Genomic DNA, 20,385 nt, shown 5'->3' with positions numbered 1-20,385 from the left:
CCCATTTCGTGGCGTTTTACCAAGGACGTAGTATTCTATCTGGTGTTAGGCAAAGGACACGTGGCCCCTGTGAACAGCGGAGAGACCCAAGATGATCTGTGTTCAATTCAGCTTCAAATCCTGTCACTTGGAGGGGTTTGCTAACTTCTTGGACCTGGGAGTCTCTGCTCATAAAGGTGGGATTGTCTGGTCTATCTCACTGGGCAGTCCTGAGGATTAAATGAGATAATTTTATGAAGGTGTTTGTTGTGCGGTAGTGTTCAGCCAGCTGACCGGCTAAGACAAGACAAGATAGGATAAGACATGACAGGAGCTTAGTGAGAAACGGGTCCCAGGGAGAAAGCTCTTCGCAAAACCGCTCTCCATCTTAGTCCTATCTCGGCTGGGCATAAATGTGGTGGAAAGGTGATGGAGGCCTTGGCTGCTGCCCCCAGCTAACATCCAGCACTGCAGTTACCGTGGCAACATTTCCAGTGCTCCAAGCTCCAAGGGTCAGAATCACTTTTGTTTCCTCACCATCTATACCAGCCCCTTATATTAGCATCCTAACAACACTGATTGTTCAAATTACATTTCTGCCTTGACATTTCTTTATGAGGTGTTTTTCTCTAATATGAACGTAGGTCGAGAATGAGATCCCACCAACACCTTAGCAATGCGTCTCTGCCTTCATCCCCTGTCCCCAGAGTGATTCCGCACAGGGTCAAAGTGGTAACCTAATGGGAACCCGAAATTGGCTTGCAGTGATCCATACTCTCAGGGCCAATGCTGCTTCTCAGGACAAAACCACACACATAGCACCCCCCCCCCACCCCACCCCCCCACACACACAAGCACAAAAACACAAAAAAACCCAGTCATGTTGTTGTGTTGTTCATTATGTGACATGTGTTTTCTCCTTTATGTCAGGAATCCTTAATCTGGCATCTGGAGTGGTGGATTTACTTCAGTTCTATTTCCCAGAATCTTTTGATCGCCTCCCCAGGGACTCTGGCCTCTTTGATGGTCCCAAACCAACTGTCCTGGAGTCTTGTAGTGTAAGCGACTTGGCAATTTTGCTCCGAGGGAACAAAAGGAAAACCCAGCCCATTGAATTTGGAGCCCACCAGGTGAGCTTCTGGGGAATGCGTGTTGTGAAATAAAAAGCAGTGTGCAGTTGAGAAAAGGTTCGGGAGGCCGAATTATTCCACAGTGTAGAATTCAATAGGCCCTCTTCCTGAATGGGTGAGTGTCAGAGATGGGCGAGTGAACGGTTATAAATATTTCAGCTAGCCTGGTCGACCAATTCCTCGCCGGCCACTTCTCGTTTAAAGACGTTACTTGCCTCCCACAGAAATAGAGTGAGCTTTTACCAGATTTCTCTTTGTAGAATTTGATGGGTTTTTTCTTTCCTACCTTCTTCTTCTCCTCCCCTCCCTCCCCAGGTAATCCTTGTAGCTAATGAAGTGGCAAAGGAGAAAATTCCAGAAGAGCTGGGGTTAGCACTTGTGCTCACCGTTTATGAAGCCAAAGGCTTAGAATTTGACGATGTGCTCCTTTACAACTTTTTTACTGATTCTGAGGTATGTCATAGTGAATTCTGTTCACGCTGTGCATGCGTATGTATGAGCTGGGCTTCCGCTCTGAGAGAGGCAACTTGGAGCTGAGTAGAAGTGAGTCTGTCACAGGTACTGGTTTCCGTTTTAGAGCATCATCCATTTGGTGGTGGTGGGGGGGCTTGTTGTGTTTGGATACGGGTTTTGTCAATGGCTGCGTGTGGTTTTCTAGTGTGTCGGGCTGGTTCGCCCTGCCCTACTCTCTTGTATTCATCTTCTTCCGAGTGCCTGGTACCCAAGCGCCAGCTTCCAGTTTTCACTAGCTCTGTTATCCTTGACTCCCAAGGATGCTCCAGTTGGAGTGAGCTCTAAGGAGAGCCTTACAAAGGAAGGCAAGGTTAGCAGTGTCCACCCTATGAGGACAGAACTGGGCAAGTTCAGTTCATAGAAAGAGAAAACTCCGGGAAGACAAATGAGGCTTGGTTCCTGCCCACTGCATCAGGTAATGTGGGGGATGAGGACAGCTGCCCCGCCTGGGAGCTCCCTTCTGGCATGGCTTCACCACTGCTTGCGGCCCGTGTAGACGATGGCGGTGAAAGAGTCCCTGGGTTGACCCCCAGTGACCTCCGTGCCAGCCCACTGCTTTGACTTGGCTCCCGAGTCCTTGGGAGGGTCTTTCTTCCCAAGCTCAGTACACTGTGGGTAGAGTCACCAACTCGAGCCGCTGGTTTCTCTTCACCACTCTCTTTTGATGGGGGCTCAGGCTGGATGCCGACTGTGCTGTGGGGTCTTCTCTGGGGACGTAGCTGGCTGTGTCCTTGTCCCTGTTGCAGACTTCCCACTACACACGTGCATGCTTGAAGGGGCTGTTTTTCGTACTTGATTTAGGAGCACTGTTAGCTTTGACACCTTAAAATCTGTCCCGGAACTGACCGTTCACATGGGGTCCTTAGCGTTTTCTTTCCGGTCTTTTAAAAAATATGATTGCCTTGATGGTACCTAGGACTAATATTGCTATGGGTACTTTACGGCTTATGAAGTACTTTTTGAAGGCCTTGTTTCCCGTTATCCTCCTCTAACCCTCTGAGGTTGTGTGTATTTTCATCACCCTCATTCTACAGGTAGAGCTGAGGGTTGTGGGAAAATAGTCATGATGTAGGTGCCAGAGCCCGGAGACCAACTCAGATGCTTTCAGTTCTGAGTCTCGAGATCTTTCCTCTGTACTCCTTTCCTTTTAAAGCCCCGCATGCAAATGGGCTTCCAGAATCTTCCACGATGAGTATGACATTGCCAGACCTTAAGTGCATTCTTTTTCTATTGACTTTTGCTAAGGCAATCAGATGCACTCTCATTGACCCTGGAACCGTTTTTAATCTCTGAGGACTAACTCTTTTCTTCTCATAATACATCCATTGGTCATGGTTGGACCGAGGCTCTGCTGAAAGAGGAAGGGGTAAGACTTTGTTGTTCCTGTCCTTTATTAAGTGCCGGCTGTATGCTTGTGCCAGTAAGAAGCCTGAGGAGCTGTGGGCCTAGGGATCTGTAACTTGTGGTCGGTTCTACTTGTGAAAGAAAAATCCAGTTATCCTGTCTCACCTTGATCCTGGAAATGACAAAGGCGAAGACATCTTGGCCCTGTGCTCCCACCAATGGCTCCGTTTGTCGCATGAAATGAAAATAATGCCAAATGGAATCTTTTGGTAACCGCCACTTCATCTGTGCATGCGATAAGATTTCTAAAAAGGCTTCTGATGGGGTGCTTCTCCGTTCCCGGGGGATGTAACCATGCCTTCCCCGGCACAGAGCACACCCCCTGTTATCACGGACAAACTCAAGCCCAACAAACGTCTCATTTCTAAATGAGAGGAAATGCTTTAATTGAAGCAGAGGAAAGACGGGGATCACTTAAGTCTTCAGTCGCCTGTAGTCTGGCTCCTCATGTGGGGTTTCCTTCGGGGTGACTGGCTGAAGGCTGCTGCAGAGCAATGGTGTTTTGATACGGGCGACCGTGGAGAGTTCCCTTCTCCATCCCTGGCCTCTTCTTCTACCCCCAGTTTGTGTTTCTGGCAGACACTCTCTTTGAGCATGTGTATGTGGGGGGTGGGGAATTCTTGTTGCCCTCGTTTGTGAGTCTTCGGTCTGGAGGATTTGTTGTGACCTGTTCAACTGTAGGTGCCAGGGCCATCTTCTGAGACGGGAAAGGGACCAAGAACGGTTACACCAAACCCTTCTCTTCTAGGATCTGGCCTCAACTGGGGGGAGCAGCAGTCATTCTCCCAGTCACCCCCACACTCTCCTCCTGTGGGGACTCGGAAGGGTGCCTGCCGTTTACTCTGCCCCCGTGGGGACTCCTTTCCTTCACACTGGCCTGTGAAGAGGACGGGAGGGACTTTGGAAACCACAGCTTTTATGGGTTAATCACTTAGAGAACAGGCCCACCTTTGGCCTTCCCAATTCTCAGTCCCAGTAGAAGGAGCTGGAAGAGTTAAATCCTGCTTCTTTGATGCTCAGAGGTGCTGGAGGCCCGGATTCTTGCCACAAAGACACGTGCTCACTCCTCAAAGGCCCTGTCTTGAAAGTAAAGTGTGTTTTATTCCTGGAGGCAGGTTAGTCACGTGCCCGATGAGTGGCTTTGCTCCTCATTCAGTGGTTTTAAAATACGCTGGTGCTTCACAAGCCCTTCTAAGGTCAGCCGGTCTGCTCCTCGCGCTGTCCCCCAGGAGAGCCTCGCACATGTCAGAACACTTGTGTCTTTTGCCTGCCTTCGTTGGCACGCAATTCAGTGACCGTGAGCGGCTCTGTAAGGCCCATAGTCATAAGTACGTCTAGAAGGCTTTTTTTTTTTTTTTTTTTTTTAACTTCCAACCACTCAAATGATTACATGATTCACATCTTGTTCAGAGCGTGGTGATTCATCTCACAATTGGTTAGTAGCGTGACCATTTTTACGTAGTAGGCAGCATATAAAGCATTTACCCTAATACTTCTATAGCGTAAGTCCTGGAGTGACTTGAGGGACGTCATGAACTGTATTCTGCTTCATGTTTTCATCGTTCTTGAGAAGGTAGCACCATGTGATTTATTTATTTATTTATTTATTTATTTATTGTCATTCAAAGGATGAATTTTTATTTTATTTTATTATTATTATTATTTAATATGAAATTTATTGTCAAATTGGTTTCCATACAACACCCAGTGCTTCTCCCAACAGGTGCCCTCCTCCGTGCCCCTCACCCACCCTCCCCTCCCTCCCATCCCCCATCCACCCTCAGTTTATTCTCAGTTTTTTGTTTTTTGTTTTTTTTTTTTAAACGTTTATTTATTTTTGAGACAGAGAGAGACAGAGCATGAACAGGGGATGGGCAGAGAGAGAGGGAGACACAGAATCTGAAACAGGCTCCAGGCTCTGAGCGGTCAGCACAGAGCCTGACGTGGGGCTTGAACTCACGGAGTGTGAGATCATGACCTGAGCCGAAGTCGGACGCCCAACCGACTGAGCCACCCAGGCGCCCCTATTCTCAGTTTTTAAGAGTCTCTTATTTTGGCTCTCTCTCCCACTCTAACCTCTTTTTTTTTTTTCTTTTTTTTCCCTTCCCCTCCCCCCTGGTCTTCTGTTGAGTTTCTCAGGAGCCACATAAGAGTGAAAACATGTGTTATCTGTCTTTCTCCGTATGACTTATTTCACTTAGCACAACGCTCTCCAGTTCCATCCACTTTGGGTAGCACCATTTTATAAATGGAAAAGGTAAAGGCTAGGGACAGTTAACTAGCCACTTTCGCAAGACGCAGTAACGTCTGAAATCTGAAATTTCATGGGAATTCTGCCCTCTAAGTCCGGCATGTATTCTGGGCACTTTAGCTTCGCCACGGTCTGCCAGCCGTGACGGCCAAATCCAGCCTACTGTCTACTTTTGTACCGCCTGTGGCCTAACAGTGGTTTTTACATTTTTAAATGGTTAGAAAGAAAATCCAAGGAAGATAATATGACACATGGAAATCACATTCAATTCAGTTTCAGTGTTGGAAAACAATGTTTTATTGGAACACACCATGCCCATACATCTACATAATTGACTCTGGCTGGTTTTGCATCATAAAGGCAGAGTTGAGTAGTGGTGACAGAGGCCACATGGCCCGCAAAACCTAAAATATTCATCACCTGACCGTTTAGAGAAAAAAACTTGCCAACTTCTGGTCTACGTAGTCACTTTGTGGTATGAGTTTGGATAAAGGGACGCGTGGCTAAAATATCAACTCCTTGTCAAGCATCGTATTATTAGACCCTTGACGTTGATGATCTCCTTTTATTTCCCCCCAAACTTGGGTAGTTCTATCACCCCCATTTTTCAGAGCAGGAGTAGGAGACCAGCGGAAACAAATAAACAATTTGTCTGAGGTCACATAGCTGAGAAGAGAAAGAACTGAGATATAAATATGTTCTTTCTGACATCATTCTACTGTGTCCACAGTTCCTGAATGTTGTTCCATCTTTGCTTGAATAGTTAGAAGTGTTGTCATATATGTCTTCAGCTGACACTAAGTGGCATGTCTAACACGTTGTGAAAAGGGGTGAAGGGCACTGGATTCCTCCCTCCCTACTGCTTGCTGAAGTTACTGAAACAAGAAACTTCCTGGGTGCTTAGCATTCCTTCTGGAAGTGGGCACGTGTGCCTGGCTTCTCAGCTGTCTTGGCCGAGTGTCCGGGGGAGTTTTCATGGTGGCTTCCCCGTTCCCTGCCTGTGCAACCTGAGGTCCCCCCAACTGAGGCCATAGGATGGCCGCCTCCTTACAGCTGGGGCTGAGGGCCCCAGGCCAGGAAAAGGGGGCTTAATTCACCACGAAGCTGGGCGTACAGTTCAAAAGCATATTCTCTTGGTCTCTAATTTGTCCTTGTTGTTCAGGCTTACAAGGAATGGAAGATCATTTCCTCATTTACACCTTCATCATCCGACTCCAGACAGGAAAACCGGCCACTGATTGAAGTGCCCCTGGAAAAACCCAGCTCCTCTCAGGGTCGGTCTGTTGTGATGAATCCAGAAATGTACAAGGTGATTTTCTGCCATTTGTCCACACACTGGTTTGATGGGGAGGCAGTAAACAAGGTTTGGATGAGAAGACGAGGTTGAAAACAGAGTCTGGTACTTGACTGGTTTTTTTTGTACGTCAGCAATGGCGAGTGGAGGACGGGAGTGGGCATGGCAGGGATCTCAGTGTTGGCAAACTCTCTTTTCTCAGCAGAGAGTGGGGCTTGATGGGTGGGGCACTGTCTTGAACGTGGAAGGGGGAGGCTTGTTCTTTCTATCCATCTCTGGCACTCAGCTCTCTTTGGAAATTTTGATGTTGCCGACAGGGAACTCAGACGTGAAATGCAGGACAATAGTTAATAGAGACTTGTATACCAGCCTTAACTGTTGTTGGGGAGAAAAAATTTTCTCTACATTTGAGGAGTCTTCTATCTTCTAGTTGGTCTAAACATTAAATCGACAGGACAGGAGATAGATTAACAGAAGACAACAAAACTTAATTATGTATGTACAGCAAATCGACATAGACCTGAGATTCCAAAAACAAGCAAAATAAGGTGTATACGTCACCCTGAACCAAGGAGAAGGGGGTAGGGCTTTAGGGCTTCAAAGGGAAAGAAAGTAATTCACAAGAAGATGAAAAAGATAAACGTTTGGTAAGCAAATGTTTGCTGGGTCATCCAGAAACAATGGGACACAGAAAGGAATTTACACAGAGTTTGCTACCATTGTTCCTGTTTACCACCCCTTGTTCATATTATACTGTACTTGTCTCTGGTGATTGGCCCCTTCCTGGAGCAGGTCCTCTGTCTACATTCTTTTAGGCAGTCAGGGAGAAGGTCAAAGTTTCTTCCTGAGCCTTTCGTTTCTTAAAAATAATTGGCCCAGGGTGCCTGGATGGCTCAGTCATTAAGCATCTGACTTCAGCTCAGGTCATGATCTCACAGTTTGTGAGTTTGAGTCCAATGTCGGATGAGCACGAGCCCTGCTTTGGGTGAGTCCTGCTTCTCTCTCTTTCTTTCCCTCCCTCTCTCTCTGCCTCTCGCTCACTATGCCCTCTCTCTTTATCTCTCTCTCAAAAAGAATAATAATAATCCACATGCCAAAGAGATGGTAATCCACATTTTGGGGTGGCAGATTTTGCACGCATATACTGTTAAGGGACCTGGCTTCCCCTTCCCTACACCCCAGCTACCTCACTGAGAAAGAGGCTAAACCTGAACAGTTCTGCAGAGTTTTTGACCGGGGGAGGTTGATGGGGCCTCAAGAGAGTAAGGGCAACATCACAGAAAATTGAGCCAGCAAAACCAAAAATTTTGGGAGAAACTCCTGCCCTAGTTTAACGTCTCATACAAAGTGCAAAACAACCAAGCAGAGTAGCAGTCATCGGGCACTGCAGAATCAGAAGTTAAATCACTGCCAAGCTATGCAAACCTCTAGGTAGCCACAAATCGGCTCTTGTCTTGAAATGTGCATTATTTAATTAAGTAGGCCTTCTCCACACTCAAATCATAATACCCTTATATCTGTTGCCCTCAAGCGTGGCATAGGTCATGAGTAATTTTGTACTAATGACAGTGGTTGTAGACGTGTACGAGTGGCTTAATTTTTAAAAGTAAGTTACAGTAATTGTGTAAGATGCAACCATTGGGAAAACTTGAATGAAAGGTGCGTGGGACTTCTCTACACTGTCTTTGGAACTCCCTATGCACCTGTAAATATTTCAAAATATAAAATTACGTTAGGTCCAAGGGCAGTCCCGTGCTAGGGTTGTGCTCCCTTGTTAGAGCTCTGCTTACCTGTGCTGTGACCACAGTTGAGTTCCTCGTGTCCCGCCCATGCCTGGGCTATACTGACGTTTGCTTTTTGTGTTTCACCCACATGAGTAAGCCCATCGAAGTGTATTGCGTTGAAGGTTTAAACAAGAGGCTGTCTGTCTTTGTCCTCGATTTAGCTCCTCAACGGAGAGCTGAAGCAGCTATATACTGCTATCACACGGGCCCGGGTCAACCTCTGGATCTTTGACGAAAACCCAGAGAAGCGGGCTCCTGCTTTCAAATATTTCATGAGAAGAAATTTTGTCCAGGTTGTGAAGACAGATGAAAATAAAGGTGAGATCTCCTTAAACTCTTCTGGCTGTTGGATACAAAACTGGTTACCCCTGACTTCTTCTTACGATACCCGTGAAACCTATACAGGGTATAGGTTTTTGAGAGCGTGCTTTCTTTCCTTTGCACATTCTTCTGAGAAATGAGCGTTCGTATTTACCGCTAAGGTATGTGGGAAAGTGTGGTTGTAATGGGATGGGGGGAGGTTAACTCCTGCAGGGAAGATCTTTTATTGGTCCTTTGAAAGTGAAGGTCACGGAGGGCACCTGGCTGGCTCAGTCAGTAGAGCATCTGACTCTTGACCTCAGGGTCGTGAGTTCAAGCCCCATGTTGGGTGTGGAGCCTACTTAAAAAAAAGCAAAAGTGAGGGTCATGGGCGAGGGTGAGAAGAAATAGGCTCTGTTGGGGGAACACAAATTGCTATGGTCTTTGGACAGCTGATTGGCGATACCCATCAAAATAAAGAATGTGCAGCTTTAAAAGTGACTCAGCAATTCTTGTTCTAGGAGACTGTTCTAGAATATTCCTGTGTAAAACCTCAAAAGTTTATGCACAAGAGTGTTCATCACAGCACCATTTGTAATTATCAGAAACTAAAACAACCTAAGTGTCAAGTGTCCACCAACGAGGAGCTGTTTATGGCGGCTCCTCTGGTCCTGCGACACGTGAGTGTGGGTTGTTGAGTAGATATGGATGCCTTTTACTTTTTCCCTTCTGTGCTGTTTGCAGTGTTGAGAAAGCCAAACCAATATTGTGTGTTGTGATAACTTACAGAGACTAGCTAATTAAAAACCGGAATGGAGGTCTCCCGGTGGGAGAACTAACGGAGAAACAATCAGCCCTTCATAAAGGAGAAAACTGCTGTCTTTCTTGTGGGTTAGCTGTTGAGTTGGCTCCTCTAGGCCACAGTTAATTTCTCCAAGGATGGGGGGAGGCGCAGGGCTCAGCCACTGGTCTGCTGATTTGCTGAGCATTTTCCAGCCAGTTGTATGGAGACTATTTCTGGTTACAGCCAATGGCTCAGCTGGGGACCAGGGTGAGACGTTCTATTCCTGGACCCCGGCGGTTAGGTGTAACAGGGGAAGTTGAAGTCTTAGAGTTAAAAAACCCTAGCTTCTCATTAGAACTTTCTACCTATGTGGCCACATGACCTTGTTCAGGCACACTGTCTCACCCCGGGCTTTCACTTCCTCAGCGAAAAGGGAGCGAGTGGGCTGGCCTCCCATGGTTGTTCTTGGCCCCGCAAGAACAAACTCCTTTTGGTCTCAAAATAGATTCTGGCACCTGTTATAAAAGATCATCAGGAGAGGCAATTTTCCTTAATTTAAACATTCAGAATGAAACCAGATCACAATTTATTTTCCATCTTGGTGCATGAAGAATACAAGAAAAGGGCAGTCTTTGCTGTGTTGTAAGTTGCACATGGGAAAGTCTGTGAGAACATCTGTTCCCACTGTGCAGGGGAGCTTGGGCTGAGCGCAGGGACTGTGTTTTTTGGGTTTCTTCCTCATGGGCCGGCAGAGTTCATTGCCCTGTGCCGAGCTACTGTGGCGCTCTGCTGTGAAGGTAAAATGTCCCCCGGGTGCTGACAGCACTCGGGGAGTCAGGACAAGATGCTGCGAAGTTGTCTTTGCACTCACTGCTGCAGGGCATGGCACAGGGCTGGCGGGAAGGATTTTGCACCTTTTAAATGAAGCTGGCAGGTCCGCCTTGCTGCCCCCGTTGATATCCACGGGCCCGGGGATCCCGGACCCCTCTAGCCCAGATTGGCCTCTCAGCCTGGTGCTGCTATTCAGTCTTTCATGTACTTCCTGCAGCTGTGGCTCAGAACCAGCAGAGAGGGTTGCCCACTGCTGGTGATGCTCCGGGGCTGCAGGAGGGGTGTGATCTAGTCTCCAGCAGGCTAATGTGACGACAGAAAGGCCCGACAGCAGGTGGCTGCGATAGTCTGCGTCCACCAATGGGGATGCGACACGCTGCTTACCATGAGGGCAAAGTCTGGGCATCTGAAAACACTGTAAAGCACTCTTACCTTGTTCCTTGCTAAAGCCCCTGTGTGGGAGTTTGCTAAGAGCTACATGGCTTTGGATTTTTAAGGAGGAATAGACTTCGTTTTAAAAAAAAGATTTTTTTTTAATGTTCATTTATTTTTGAGAGAGAGAGAGAGAAACAGAGTGAGAGCAGAGGAGGGGGAGAGAGAGAGGGAGACACAGAATCCGGAACAGGCTCCAGGCTCTGAGCTGTCAGCACGGAGCCTGACACTGGGCTCAAACTCACGAACCACGCAACCATGACCCGAGCTGAATTTGGATGCTTAACCGACTGAGCCACCAGGCGCCCCAGAATTTGCTGTCTTCCAATCTATAGCCATAGGGGAGGAAGGTAGACTGAAGTTCAAAAACTGAGCAATATCCTTTCTCACCCCCACTTCCCCCTTTCCAAAACCCGCAACAACCTGGCTTGGTAAGCTAACATCGATCTTTTTTTTTTTTTTTTTAATGTTTATTTATTTATTTTGAGAGAGAGAGAGAGAGAGAGAGAGAGAGAGAGAGAGAGGGAGCATGAGACGGGGAGGGGCAGAGAGAGAAAGAGAATCCCAGGCAGACTCTGTGGTGTCAGCGTAGAGCCCAATGAGGGGCTCGATCCTATGAACCACAAGATCATGACCTGAGCTGAAATCAAGAGTTGGATGCTTAACCGATTGAGCCTCCCACGTGCCCCTAAGCTATGTATTAAAACGAGTACTAGAAAGACAGCACAGGTGTATTTGTCTGCCAGGGCTGCCATAATAAAATACCACAAACCTGATCGTCTACGTTCTGGAATAGTACGGTATTTGTCTCCAGCACTGCACGTGAGAAGTCCAAGACCACAGTGTCAGCACCTTGATCAGACCTCTTCTGAGGCCTCTCTCCTTGGCTTGTCGATGCTTTTCCCTCCGTGTGAGCCCCTCTTTCTCTGTGTTAATCTCCCTTCTAATAAGGACATAGATCGGATTAGGATCCACCCTAACAGCCTCCTTTTAACTTACTAACTTCTTGCAAGGCCCTGCCTCCGAGTATCATCACATTCGGAGGCCCTGGGGGTTAGGGCTGCAACATATACATTTTTGGGGTGAGGGAGGGGGGCAAACTTCAGCCCATAAGAGCACATCGAAGGGAATGAATGCCCAGAGAAGCAAACCCACTTTTCTTTTTCATTTCAGACTTTGATGACAGCATGTTTGTTAAGACCTCAACCCCTGAGGAATGGATCGCTCAAGGAGAATATTATGCTAAACACCAGTGCTGGAAGGTAAGTGCTGGACCAGGAGCCTGGGGGTGAGGTCTTTGTGACTGGGGACCTCATCAAGGCCCTGCAGACAGGTTTTCCGCCATCCAGCTTATCACCAGGATAGGGCAAAGGTTATGGCTGTTGTGCCACTTCTTCCGAAACATCAGGTCGCCCCGCGATGAAGTGAGCTTCCTGTCCTGCTCCTTCCCCAGTGCAAGGGTGACGTCCCTTCCCTGTGGCCAAGTGCCAGCATGTACCAGTAGGAAGAGGGAGTGTCATGGCTTCTGCCCCACCCACAGACCCTTCTGTTAATTTTCTTTTCCTCCTGTGCTCTTCGTTTCCACTTTTTTTGCTGTCATCCCACCGCGTTTTAAAATAGTAGCAGATTGGGGGCGCCTGGGTGGCTCAGTAGGTGGAGCGGCCGACTCCTGATTTCAGCTCCGGTCATGATCTCATGAGCCAGTGAGATGGTGAACCACGCTGACAGGGCAGAGCCTGCTTGGGTTTCTCTCTCTGCGCCCCTCCCCGTGTCTCTTTCTCCCAAAGGAAATAATAAATAAACGTTAAAGGAAATAAAACAGTAACAGGTTGGTCACTTGTTTCTCAAACTGATCCGACACAGACCTGACTGCCAGTCTGGGGCTAGTGAGCATGGGTTAAGCTTTATCACCAGACTGAGTTGACCAATTCTGGGCCACGAGCCGTGTTGCCAGCGTGAGCACCCTTCCTCCGGGCAACGTTATCGCTGCTGGTCCTTTTGAAATATTGAAGCCAGCGTGAGAAGCCCCATCCCTCTCCCACGGTCAGCATCCCTACACATCACACGGTCTCAGGTGAGGCCCCAGGGCCTGTGTGTTTCCCGTGATGCGGTGGTAACGATGTCTCCACCTACAAGGCACAGACACCTTCAGCCCAACAAGCTCATCGTGGGCCCCGTCTCATTCCGTGTCTTCCCTGTGTCATCTGCAGCTTGTCAGGTGACGTGATGACTGCAGCAGGTGGCTAAGCAGCTCATCCTCCCCAGCAGCAACCCAAGCAGGGCTGAGGGCAGGTACTTTTCTTCTCAGGGGTCTCTTTCTTTATCAGGAAGTCCCCCGTGGACTTCTTCTGACATCTCACTGCTCGGTACTAGGTCACGTGCCCACGCCTGGTGCAAGGGAGTCTGGGAGGGCAGTCCCATCCTGCGGTCTCAGCCCTTCATGGAAGGCAGGCTCTGCCATGACGCATGGGAGGGAGCGGGGAGTGCTGTGGGCAGCTAACCCGCAGCCGAGTTCGGCTGTAGCTCCTGTAAGTCTCAGCCAGGCCACCCGCGTCTGAACTCAGCAGCCAGTCGGCAAGCAGGTCGGCTTCTGGGGGTTAGTTGGCATTTGGCTCAGGTGATGGGGGTGAATGGGGACACGGGCCCCTCATCCTCCAGCAGATGAGCCTGGGCTGAGCAGCATTCCGAGTAGAGAGGGAGGCAAACCATAAGAGACCCTTAAATACAGAGAACAAACTGAGGGTTGATGTGGGGGGCGGGGAAGAGGGGAAAATGGGTGATGGGCATTGAGGAGGGCACCTGTGGGGAGGAGCACTGGGTGTTGTGTGTAAGCGACGAATCACGGGAATCTATGTATGTAACGCTGTATGTTAGCCAACTTGACAATAAATTACATTAAAAACAGAACGAAACAAAGAGTAGAGAAGCCCATGAGCTGGCCCTGTATTACTTGGCTGTGTTGTGTTGGCCAGAGTAGGTCACAGCCCAGATCTGAAGGGAGGAGACATAGGCAGCAGTCTTGGGAAAAGCTGCAGAATTATACTGTGAAGGGGCGTGGACCGCTACCGGGAGCACTGAAGGACTGTCGCCACCTTGCGATCAGTCCTAGGGGGTGAATATGTAGGATTTAGCTGCCAGAAGTGGACAGAGCTCTGAAACTTTACCCACTGCCCATCTTTGTTATAACTTGGATGCTGTTACAAAACCAAGATTCTCTTTGGGGGCAGCAGCAGAGAGGGGAAATATGGGCAGCAGGTATGGATATGAACTTGGAAAACTAGACGGTCTTTCCCTTTACTCCCTTCAGAACAGTGTTGGTGTAACCTATACATGTCGCCCAAGCATTTCCAAGTCTTTAGCCCTTTTTAAATTATTATTGTTATTATTAATGTTTATTTTATTTTTTTGAGAGAGAAAGAGAGCAAGCAGGAGAGGGGCAGAGAGAGAGGGAGACACAGGATCCAAAGCAGGCTCCAGGCTCTGAGCTGTCAGCACAGAGCCGACGCGGGGCTCGAACTCACGAACCAGGAGATCGTGACCTGAGCCGAAGTCGGAGCTTAACCGACTGAGCCACCCAGGGGTCCCTCTAGTTCTTTAGCCCTTTAAAAAGACCTTTTGAATGTTCGAAATCTAAAATCTTTTTATGGGAGCTGGCCCCGACGAGAATGCTATAAAAAGCTTTCTCCTCACCTGATTTTGTTTTGACTCTGCGAAAGGACTTCAGGACCCAGGTTGTTTATTGAGTTTTTGGCTGCATGTCAGTGAATGTTCCAGAACCACCATATAAATGGCAACCACTAGAGGTTCATTCACTCGATAAGCTCCTGTTGAACTACTGGCCAAACATTGCGTTTAGGTTGCAGGGATACGATGGTGAGCAGGACACACACGGAAGGGCTCACGGCTCCTCCTGCTGCACGTGTCACAGATGAGAGATGAGCTGCCCTTAGAACCAGCTGTCCTGGACAGGTTGGCCAGGAAGGATGCTCCAAGTAGGAGCCTTGAGCTGAGTCCTATGGGCTGAGTGAAGTTAACTGGGCAGAGAAGGAACGGGAGAGCGTTTCAGTTAGAAGGAGCAGCATGTGCAAAGGCCGGGTGGTTGCCAGGAGTGTGGCACAGGTCATTGGAACGCAAGGAGGCCCATGAGGCTGGGGAGGCTGAAGCAAAGAGCCTGAGGGAACAAGATGTTGTCCCGTCTACTTAATCCTTCCCTCGCCCACGCTGAGACCTAATCTTTACCTGCTGGACCAAACCTGACTTTTTGCCCTGTAGCCTGTGCCCTGAGACGTGGCGTCAGCATTCCTATTTTAGAAAAGCAGCTTTCTGCAGGCCGGGATGGGGGTCCAGGCCATTCTCCTGCGATGCTTGTATGCCCACCTACGTGCTCAACACAGAGGCGCATGACCCGGGGATCTGGCCAGTTATCTTTCAGAAGATCCCCGTCTCTATCCCCATCCCTACCCCCCTTTCTGTGTTCGCGGCTCTTCCACCAACACTCCCAGTTAGCTATTGTGGTTCCGGACTAGAAAAAACCCGTGTGGGTGCCTTTGGGCCAACGCTCCGTGTCTCTGACCTGAGGTTGCTAGTGTATACGACGAGAACGATGAAGCTTCTCACACGTGGCTTTTGGAAGATTAAGTGAGCGTGTTACTTACGGCGGCCTGTGAAACTGGGTCCTGAATCCCTTTTCCATGGATTCTGGGCACTTCCAAAAGGAACCTTTGAATGGGAAGGGTTCGCTGGTAACGTTACTGGGCTTTGTCCCGCGAGGTCGTTTTCTTTAGCTCATCGGCACGTTCCGGCTCCTCCCCTCAGGCTGGGCCGGGGTGAGACTCACTCCCTTGTCGGTACACACACGGGCGTGTGCGTGTGTGTGTGTGCGCGCGTGTGCGTGTGTTTAACCCTCGTTCCGTACGTCACCTCCAGTTCCTTGTTGGGAATCAAAGCCTTCTGCCCGTTCCAGGTGGCAGCCAAGTGTTACCAAAAAGGAGGTGCGTTTGAGAAGGAGAAGCTGGCCCTGGCCCACAACACCGCCCTGAACATGAAATCCAAGAAAGTCAGCCCCAAGTAAGAGTCCCGGGGGGTCATCTCGGGGCTGCTCTGGTGACAGCCGCGGGTGAAACCTAGCGGGGGCTCCGTCGCCGGTCCGCGGGCACTCTGTTTTGTCTCCTCCTCCAGGGAGAAGCAGGTGGAGTTCTTGGAACTGGCCAAGACCTATCTGGAGTGCAACGAGCCAAAGCTGTGCCTCAAGTGCCTGAGCTGCGCCAAGGAGTTCCAGCTGTCTGCCCAGCTGTGCGAGAGGCTGGGGAAGGTGAGGCCCAGCCTGCGCTGTCGCTGGGAGAACCGGGCCACCCCGGAGCCGACTCCCTCAGCCCCCGCTTGCGTCAGGGAGGGGCCCCCGGCCTCCAAAGAGGGACACGGCAGCCCCGAGGACTGCAGGGCAGTCGTTTTCTCCACGCGCCCGAGCGTTTCCACGGCTCCAAAGATGTGTGCGCGTGTCCACGTCCGTGTGAAGGTTTGCGATCCAGTGTCAATCACAGAGGGGCTGAGTGTTCAAATCAAAGGGCCGATGGGCTTTGGCATAGTCCTGCCTTCCTGTCCTCCCTGTCCAGGCCGGAGTCTGCCTGTGGCGATGGCCCGGCATGACATGGCGGTTTTCCCGCGTTCTCGGTCACTGCTCTAGTTGCCAACCCATCTGGCGGGCCGCTGGCCACAGGTGGCTATTTAATTTATAATTTAAGTTAATTAAAATGTCAAAAAATAAGAAATTCAGTTCCTCGGTCCCACTAGCCACGTTTCAAACGCGCATTGCTACGAGAACATTTCCATCATCGCGGAAAGCTCTGTTGGGCAGAGCTAATGGTCTAGAGCATAGCTACTCACTGCGGGGTCAGCGAGCTGGCGGGCGGGCCACGCAATTTCACGTGTCTGCACCAAGATTAGCACCAAAGGTGAAAGTGACCAGTGAGAGACTGTTAGGGCAGTTCGGCACTGCCGTGACATCCAAGTGGTGATGATTTTTTTGGCGATTCCTTTTTCTCCTCGAGACAGAATTGGCATGGAAAACCATCAGTTGTAGATGCACGACGTAATGATTCGATACATGTGCGTGCTGCGAGGTGATGCCCACAGTAGGTTGAGTTAACATCCATCACCGTACAAAGATTGTTTTCCCTCGCAATGAAACCTTTTAAGATCTGTTCTCGGAGCAGCTTTCAAGGGTGCGGTACGGCCTTATCTGTACTCACACGGTTCACGTTCAGTGTATCCCTTGTGAGGGATGGGAGGTGTAGAGCGAGGTGGTTCGAGAAGCTTTGCTCTAGAATGCCCAGCTCGGGCTGCGGTATTCCCCCATGTAAAAGGCTTTCCAGCAGGAAAGTGGGTTTCCACGCCTCTTGTCTCCCCGTGAAACCTAGTAGCTCCTGGATGTGCAGAGCATCCCGGGCATTGGATGGGGAAGGGAGCGGCACCCGCTGGGGACTTTGAAGTGTGGCCCCCAACTCAGTGTAAAGAGCATGAGGCCCTCATGGTGCTGCCTGCCCGGCCCCACATTTATTAGGGTGTGCGACCTGTTAGGGTGTGGGAGACGGGGATGGGATAGGGATTCCCCTCTGGGTGGGAGTTTGGGTCCTAAGATTCCGGGAACTAGCGTAGCTTCTAACCTTTCCACGTTCCTTAGCTACCAAATCCTCAATGCCCTGTGTCGCCACCTTGGACCTACTCGCTGACAACTACAGGGAACCAGCCTCAGCCTTTGCTTCCCGTTTTTGCCCAGCAGCGCCCGCCTTGACTGAGTCAGAGACCTTTTCCTTATCGACTCACTTTGCCCACCGCCCCACCCCCAGCCCCAGCCTGGAGAGCTCTTCCTCTGAGAGTAGGGGGCTCAGGGACCAGGAGGCCATAAGTACAGCCTGTGCTCCCTCCTCCGGGACTTCACCACCTTCAGAACGTGGAGGCCACCCTGCTCCCCTTCCGCGGGTTTGGCCTCTGGTGGCAGCCTCGTCTGCTTCCTCTCCCCAGTACATTCCAGCAGCTCCAAGCCCCAGCCAGGGAAGGGTCTGGTCCCAGCCCCCTCCCTGGAAGGGTGTGCAGCCCTCAGCCAGCCTCAGACCTCACGTGGTCATCCTGCCACACTAACCGGCACGATTCACGTTGACCAGCTGGGCAGCAGCCTTCGTCTGTATCCTTAGACCAAATTGCCCCCCTGTTCCCAGCCCCTAAATGTGTGTCACCCCTGCCAAGAAGTGTTTTTGCGGGGACCCTGGGGATGCAAGACCGTTTTGCAGGGATTCCTCTGCCTCATCCGCTTCTTGCCTCTTTCCTGAGAGCGACATTGGCTCCCTCGGAAACTTCTCAAGGCCCCTGCTCTGGACGGCAGGTGGGAGCCCTCCGCTCAGGGAGCAGAGCTGGTGGAGGAGGGAGCTGCTGCATAGAACCAGCCCTCTGCTCTCTCTCCGGTTGGGCACACGCTTGGCACCTGGTAGGGCCTGCCTTCACACGGGGGGGTTTTCCTTCAGAGTAATCAGCATTGTCAGGGGAAGAAAGAGGTGGGGTGGTAGGTAATCCGGTTATGGGGTTTTATTCATGTGGCCGAGATGGGTCTAGATGCTCCCGGCTCTATGAGGTCTCGGGACTTAGAAGAACCTCACACCCGAATCTTTCCTTGTTTTTTTATGTTTAGTTATTTCCTGAGAGAGAGAGACAGAGTGCAAGCAGGGGAGGGGCAGAGAGAGAGGGGGAGACACAGAATCGGAGGCAGGCTTCAGGCTCCGAGCTCTCAGCACAGAGCCCGACGCGGGGCTCGAACCCACAAACCGTGAGATCATGACCTGAGCCAAGGTTGGATGCTTCACTGACTGAGCCATCCAGACACCCCTCATACATGAATCTTCTTTGAATTTTGGCACTTGGTGCAGATGGTCTAGATAAATAAAAGCCAACTAAAATTTACTGGAGGGACTGGAATATATTTTGGCTTATTTCATTTTGGTTTTGTTTTCTCTTTGGACCTCAGGGGCCGTAAGTAGAATTATGAAATGAACTATTCAACAAACAGATGGGCCCGGGCTGTGTGCCGGGCACTGTGGGTGCTCAGTGGCCGGTAGGCGACAATACAGGGGCCTCTGCCTTGACAGAGCTTCCATTCCTAGTGTGGGAGAGGGACGGCGGACAAGCCAGTAGCATAGAAGATGCCAGTGGTGATGAGGCTGGGTGAGGGGAGAGGGGTGTCGGGTGTTGCTGTTTTGGGCAGGGGGCGGGCAGGGAGCTGTCTTGTGAGCAGAGATGGTGTGAACACCTGGAGGGCATCGTGGGCCAAGCGTCCTTGCAGGCAACAGCCCCCGAGGTGTGAGCGTGTGGGCGAGCTTGAAGAACAGCAAGGAAGCTGGTTGGGCCAGAGCAGAGTGAGTGGGGTAGAAGTGGTAAAATGAGCCAGAGAGGGCGGCAGGAGCAAGTCATGTAGGGCCTCCAAGTCCGTGGTAGGGACTGGATTTTGTTGACGTGTGACAGGGAGCCAGTGGAAGGTTCTGATGGCAGGAGCCACACGGAGCTCGTTGTTTGGAGGCTCTGCGGGGGGTCTGTAGGCAGCAAGAGTAGAAGCAGACAGGCCAGTGGATGTGATTTGGGTTGCCATGATGGTGGTGGGGTGCCGGGAAGGGGAATTGGGGAAACGTTGCGAGAGCCAAGCACAAAGGATTAACCAAAGGGCTGGATGGAAGTGTGGGGGGAAGAGTGGGATATGGTCTTCTGTTCACGGCAAACCCACTGTTGGGTTTTTGTTTGTTCATCCTCCTCTTCCTCTTCATGGCCAGTCTCTGGTCCCATTCTCTCGTCACTGGCAGCCATTCCAGTGGATTTAACGTGTCATCCCCATATGCATGCCTAATTGAATAACAAATTCTAGTATTTTCTATACATGTATGTTTTGAGCTTTTGTAAATAGCATATTGTTCTGGTTTTTACTCTTTCCACCCCCTGCTATAGTGTTGAGGTCCGGCCAGGTTTGTGACCCCTGATAGTATTCCAGAATGGGCATCCACTGTATTTGACTTTTCCATTTCCCTATTGGTGAACGTCCAAGTTGCTACCAACTCCCGGCTGCCACACACGGTACTATGTGGCACAGCACGTCTCCTGCCAGTCCTGCGTACTGCTGGAAATGGGCTTGCTGGCCCTAGGGTATGCATATACTTAATTTCACCAAGCGAAAGTGGAAGCCACTTTGCTTTCTAGAACAGCCGTACCACTCTGTGCAGGACGGTTCCACGTGCCCCATGTTCTTGACCACATTCAATGGGCTCTGGTTTTCTAATTTTTGCCAATCTCATGGATGTATCTCACTGTGGTTTTAATTGACGTTTCTCTATCAGTGAGCTTGAGCATCTTCATTGATTTGTTAGTCACGCAAGTTTCCCCCACTGTGACCTGCCTGTTTGTATCCTTTGCCTAGTTTTCTGTTGTGATTTCAGGAAAGTCTTTGTCTTGTGGTCGAAAGAATCCATTTTATGTTCTAGATCTGTCTGGTCAAATATGCTAGCCATTAGCCACATGTGGAAATTAAAGTTAAAATGAATGGAAATGGAATGAAATGAAAAATTCAGTTCCTTAGTTACGCTACCCACGTTCCACGTGCTCACTCTTCACACGTGCTTAGTGGCTACCATATTGGCTAGCATAGCTATAGA

The 20,385-nt window shown here is 49.9% G+C and overlaps 1 protein-coding gene across 1 annotated transcript in view; it reads left to right on the top strand.

Moving 5' to 3' along the window:
* Nucleotides 1-20,385, top strand: part of TRANK1 (tetratricopeptide repeat and ankyrin repeat containing 1) — a 100,304-nt gene that overhangs the window by 69,931 nt on the left and 9,988 nt on the right. Inside the window, exons 14-20 of the mRNA XM_058729352.1 lie at nucleotides 910-1,109; nucleotides 1,425-1,562; nucleotides 6,440-6,586; nucleotides 8,517-8,673; nucleotides 11,876-11,964; nucleotides 15,666-15,769; nucleotides 15,881-16,013. Of these exons, the coding sequence (XP_058585335.1) occupies nucleotides 910-1,109; nucleotides 1,425-1,562; nucleotides 6,440-6,586; nucleotides 8,517-8,673; nucleotides 11,876-11,964; nucleotides 15,666-15,769; nucleotides 15,881-16,013 (968 nt within the window). The remainder of the gene's footprint in view (nucleotides 1-909; nucleotides 1,110-1,424; nucleotides 1,563-6,439; nucleotides 6,587-8,516; nucleotides 8,674-11,875; nucleotides 11,965-15,665; nucleotides 15,770-15,880; nucleotides 16,014-20,385) is intronic.

The sequence above is a fragment of the Neofelis nebulosa genome, chromosome 5 (assembly GCF_028018385.1).
Source record: "Neofelis nebulosa isolate mNeoNeb1 chromosome 5, mNeoNeb1.pri, whole genome shotgun sequence".
NCBI classification, from domain to species: domain Eukaryota; kingdom Metazoa; phylum Chordata; class Mammalia; order Carnivora; family Felidae; genus Neofelis; species Neofelis nebulosa.
The sequence above is the reverse complement of the archived record's forward strand: the minus strand, read 5'-3'. Positions and strand labels throughout refer to the sequence as shown.